Below are 5,839 nucleotides of genomic sequence, written 5' to 3'. Positions count from 1 at the left end.
AGAAAAAATAATGATTTTTATATTGATGTATATTGGTAATATTCAATATTAAATTAGTCACAACATTCCAAGAAATCTATGAATATATATTTTTTATTAATATTAACTTTGTAAATATATAAAATTTTTTATTATAAGCGAAAAATCATAGATCTTCGAAATTATTTTTACGGTTATAAACATAATTTTATTTTCTGGATAGAGTATGTATTAAACATGCTAATATATTATGGATATAAAGTTGTTTGAACTTATTTAAATATTTCTTAACAAAGAATGTTTTCATTTCTTTTATTGCTTATTGAATGTATTCATGCTCAATAAGCAATCAAATAAGCATATTCATTACATGTATCTGGAAATTTTTTTTTGAAATTATGTACGAATTGTGCAGTTAAGTTTATTTTAAATTTATTAATTTTTTATTTCCAGCTATACATGAATATGAGTGTTATGGATATAAAGTTATTTGTCATCGAGGCATCCAAGTAGCTAGCTGACGTTATTTGTCGTTGTCTTGATGTTAAAATAGTCACTTTGCTAACTGAATTACATATCTTGTTTTGTTAGTTATTGAATCTGATTTTATTTATTGTCGATCTATCTGAAAATTTTTGTGTATAGTTATATATTTTTTAAATTTATATTTTTTAAGATTATATTTTATATTTAATATAAATCTTGATAATCTTACAATTTTTTATTTTCCAATTATAAATATATAACTCATAAATATAAAATCGTTATTCATGGCTTAATAATTATTTCATTAAGTTTGTAAACAATGATACTGCAGTAATTGTAATTTACTGCACATGTTACTAACAACACATTAATACAGTGATTCTAGTTCATACAAGTCAACTATGTGTCGAAGTGATCGAATAGATGATAATAAAAGATACAGTCGCGACAGGTTAGTCCCAATTTTTTCATTAATGAATTAATAAATTGCTAAATGATAAGTAATGATTACATTTTTATAATAAATGTTGTTTGTATGGAATCTTATTATTTCTTAATTTTTAATTTATATTGCACTCAACAAGTTATTATTATTATTATTTAAATTCTGGAGAAAATCTGTCATAATTGAAAGATTATAAGAATTTCAATAATTTTTATAAGTATTATATAAATAATATATGTGTATTATACATAAATAAAGTTAGAGTTTCTTACGTTCCAGAAGGCGACATAGTTCAACAAGGGAATGCAAAGAGAAAAATAGAAATAGAAATGAAAGAAGAAATAGAAGTTCATTACATTATAGTGCATCTTTCACTAGAGATCAGTCGAGATCTCATTACAGGTACAAAATAAAACTTAATTATTAAGGATATAAAGAAATGAGAAAAAGAAAGTATAAATAGATACAAGCAATTTAAAAATAAAAGAAAATGTTAAATTCAGAAACGTAACAGATTATTCGCTTTTAGAAGCGTTTAAATATTGGTTAATTTTCTGGACTACAACTTACTCTATTAACTCGTACTATAAGCAATTGGAAAATTGTTTTACCATCTTTTTGACTAGCGATCATTATTTGAATTTTATGTATATTTATATATATATATTTTTTATTTGTCATCTTGATATTGTCTTACCATCTTTTCGACTAGCGATTTTTGCTTAATTAATTAATTTTTTATCAACTTGATATACTGATGATGGTCAAATTTTAATCGAAATGTTTTTATATGATAATTTTAAATATATAATTTTCGTTTAAACATCTATCGTTGTGACTGTATGCTTCCTATTTATGTTTTGTATTTTTAAGCCATCTTCAAACATTTTAAATTATGTTTAGAGAGTTATGCATGCATGGCGGACTCGTATATTGTTGTAGAATGCAAATTTTTCTGTGTTTATACTGAAGTTATTTTAATGAAGTTATAATTTTAATAAAATATGTAAAACTTTTATTGTGTAACGAGAATATAAAAGTATTTTTCTCTTTTAGAAGTCATTCACCAACCGGTGAACGAGATAGAGAAAGAAAGAGAGACAATAACGAAATAAGTAAATTTTCATCTAAAAGAAATTATTCTGATCAATCATACAATTTAGATAATCGTGTATCTTCAAAGTTACACTCTTCCTCGGATAGCTTCTATAGCTCCTACATAGTAAGTTCAACTAATTTTAATGTTCAGAAAAGAAAATAATGCTTTTGTTTCAATCAATGTCGAAAAGAATATAAAATATACGGGATTGAACTGCACCTGAAGTAATATCGAGCAATTTATCATATATTTAAGTAACTATTTCTACAAATCGATATTTATTTTAGCGGTTACCTAAACCTTTGCTGATGCCGATGCCTCGAGTACCGACACCACCCATGCTTATGCCTGTTTTTCCAGGATCCGTACTCCCTATGCCATTTCCACCGACGAATATATATCATCAACAACCTTATCTCAGTAAGCTTGCATCATGTAATTAATATTTATATTTAGATTGATACAATACAAATGGATTTTACAGGATTTTTTAATGGCAGAGGAATTGGAATCCACAATAATCGATATAATGTCCAAAAATACTTTTAATAATATTTTTAACATGATGAACTGAAATTCGATATATTAATTAACGATCATGTGTTTTATCTAAATTTTAATTGTATTTTTACTGAAATAACGCGCATCATTTCAAATTTCATTATTAAGAATTTTTTTTTCGTATTTTTAAATCTTTAATTTTCATTTTTTAAATTTCTTTTTTTTATATTTAATCGAAATAATTGAAAATCCAAGCAAATGAAAATTGCAATGAATTGAAATGGACTCACATTTTCAGAAATATTGATTCACGAATATTAAAATGAATGCTTTTCAATCCTGAATGTATTTTTATTCATAAGAATAGCATGGAGCATATCTCTATACCTTTCAATCTAAAAATAATATTAGCTTTTTCTGCATTATGAATACTTCAATTTAAAATTTTGAATAGGAAATGCAATTTTTCAATCTAATTATATCCAATTGAATCCAATTGAATCCAATTAAATCCAAAAAAAAGTATTCGCTATTTAAAATTCGGATAGAAAAAAATTTCATTTTATTCCATTCTTGTTTGCTGGGATATGTTTTAGGATGTAGATGTAATTAAAAACTTATTTTATAATAAAATAGATTAAATGGAGTAATTTTTGTATGTAAACATAGCATAAATGAATAGTGAATAATTAAAATATGAAATGAGTCACTGTGTTTTCCTTTATTCATAAGTTTCCGATTAATTTAATGTAAAATAGTTTGGAATTATAAACCCAGGATTTATCGATTAATTGACTAAATTGATCTTTTTACATGTAGTCATCACATACATATACACAATGCAATATAATTTTTTAATTTTTATCGCTATTTGAACCTGTAGAATTGAAATATTATAAGAATTTTTTATTTCATAATTCATAGAATTTTAATTAAATCATCTTTATTATATTCTCTGTTTTAATTGATTTTTAAAAGTTTAAATTTATATGATTCATGATTTTTTAATCTCTAAGAATTCGTTTTTGGAATTTTAATTGTATTTAATTATTACTTTGTTTTTTGATTTTTTAATTATTTTTGAGAATTTGATTTTTTACTTTAAGCTTATTCTACATATGTGCTCTTTGTTTTATGTTTCTTATCTTTTGTTTTTTATCTTTTGCTTTCTTCTTCTTTGCAACCGTTTTATCAATAATTGTATTTCTTGCTATATATTTCTTGTTTTTTTCGAAGTTTGTTAACTTTTATCTCAGGCGATAACAACAAAAAAATCGGATAAGAAGCAAAAAGACAAGATGTAAAAAATAGAAAAACCAAGAAACAGGAAACAAAAAGTACATATAGAATAAGCTTTATGGTTATTTTACAATGTGCTTTTTTGTTTCCATTTCTTGCTTTTTGCTATTTTTTTATTTCTTGTTTTTTTTGTTTCTTACCCGGTTTTTTGTTTTATGTCGTTCGAGATAAAAGTTAATGAACTTCGGAAGAAACAAAGGAAACACAGCAAGAAATACAATTATCGATAAAACGATAAAGAGGGAAAAAGCAAAAAGCAAGAAACAAAAAGCACATTGTAGAATAATCATAAAGCCGATTCTACAATATGCTTTTTGTTTCCTGTTTCTTGCTTCTGTTTCTTTGTACACTTTTATCTCGACAATGATGTTTTTTGTTGCGTGTTCCTTGTCTCTTCAGAAGTTCGTCAACTTTTATCTCGAGAAACAGAAAACTACAGAAAATGATTAAATATCGCATGATACGGTGCAATATGCTGGCATTTACAAATAAGCATAAAGAATTGGGTTGTCCGGAAAGTTCGTGCCGATTTTGAAGGAAAATTGAAACGCAGAAGATTTAAATTTTAGTATACATTTATTAAATTATATAGGTGCCATTCTGTTCTACAACCTTTCTCCATCTTTCAGGCAACTTTAAAATTCCGTCCTTCCAGAATCTCTTAGGTTTTTCAGCGAAGAGAAAAACTCAGCGAGAAAAACTTTTCTAACTGATTTTTTTACCTCGACCAAAGAGTTGAAGCTTTTTCCATTAAGGGAATTTTGTAATGATTGAAATAGGTAAAAATCAGAGGGCGCGAGGTCTGGTGAATATGATGGAATTGGGATAGAACATCCTAACCAAGCTCCAACTTTTTTGAATTATCAAAGACATATTATATACGTCGCGCATTGTCTTGATGAAACACGACGCCCTTTCGATTCGCTATTTCTAGACGTTTTTGTTCAATTGCTGTCTTTAATTCGTCTAATTGGGAACAATACTTCTCTGAATTTATTGTCTCGTTGTTTGCTAAAAGTTTGCTCATAATACAGGATCCCTTTCCAATCCCATCAAACACAGAGCATGACCTTCTTTGGATGAAGACTGGGGGTGGCTAAAGGTAGTTCATTCCGTTTTCCCCGAGATCTTTTTCGCTCAACATTATTGTAAATGATCAATTTTTCATCCCCCGTCACTACTTACTTCAAAAATCTCCTCGTTGCGTTTGTAGAGCGAGTCGCAAATGGAAATGCGATCCATCAGATTTTTCTCCGTTAAATTGTGGGGAATCCATACATCAAAACGGTTTATGTAGCCAAGCTTCACAAAATGCTCGTGGATGATGGATTTTGATATATATATTCAACATTTCTGCTAATTTACGTGTCGTATAGCATGGGTTATTCTCGATCAATGTTTTAATCTAATCTTCATCTGTAGTGGAGGGCCTATCCGTTCTTGATCTTCAAGATTGAAATCACCAGTTAAACCTAGCAAACCACTTCCGCACAGTTCTTTCAGCTACAACACCTTTACCATAAATAGCACATATCTTATTTGGCATTTTTGTCTTTCCGGTAAAAGAAAAGCAATTAAATGCCTAAAATGCACTTCTTCCATATTCAAAGACATATAAAACTGACAAAATTAATCGTATCGCAACCAAATTTTTTTCCAAGTATGAAGTACCGTCTCTTATGATATGTACGCATGTTATTTGTTTTCAATTGTTCTGATATACTCAGATTTGTCCTTCACGCTATCTATCAGAAATCGGCACGAATTTTCCGGAACAAACCAATATAACATAATAAAAAAAAATAGGATGTCGGATAAAGAAAATGAAGATAATCAGGTAGATGAAGCTTTTGGCGAATTACTGAATTTTGTACAGACAAAATCCTTGTCTATACAATAAAAAGTGCAAAGAATATATATGAACCAAATATCGATTTATCATCTCTAGCCGATGTACCCTAAAAAAAGTGGATGTTACTATTTAGTTTACATCCACTTTGTTAGAGGGCAGTAGTGCGCGGTTACAGATT

The 5,839-nt window shown here is 27.4% G+C and overlaps 1 protein-coding gene across 1 annotated transcript in view; it reads left to right on the top strand.

Moving 5' to 3' along the window:
- LOC108684448 (uncharacterized protein DDB_G0283697-like) overlaps positions 1 to 2,558 on the top strand; it is a 10,593-nt gene extending 8,035 nt beyond the window's left edge. The window contains exons 7-11 of the mRNA XM_018188768.1: positions 842 to 916; positions 1,190 to 1,312; positions 1,967 to 2,132; positions 2,297 to 2,429; positions 2,494 to 2,558. Of these exons, the coding sequence (XP_018044257.1) occupies positions 842 to 916; positions 1,190 to 1,312; positions 1,967 to 2,132; positions 2,297 to 2,429; positions 2,494 to 2,558 (562 nt within the window). The remainder of the gene's footprint in view (positions 1 to 841; positions 917 to 1,189; positions 1,313 to 1,966; positions 2,133 to 2,296; positions 2,430 to 2,493) is intronic.
- Positions 2,559 to 5,839: the final 3,281 nt, after the last annotated feature.

This window comes from Atta colombica, unplaced genomic scaffold (genome assembly GCF_001594045.1).
Source record: "Atta colombica isolate Treedump-2 unplaced genomic scaffold, Acol1.0 scaffold135, whole genome shotgun sequence".
Lineage (NCBI taxonomy): Eukaryota > Metazoa > Arthropoda > Insecta > Hymenoptera > Formicidae > Atta > Atta colombica.
Note: the sequence above shows the minus strand (reverse complement) of the source record. Positions and strands in the feature narration are given on the sequence as shown.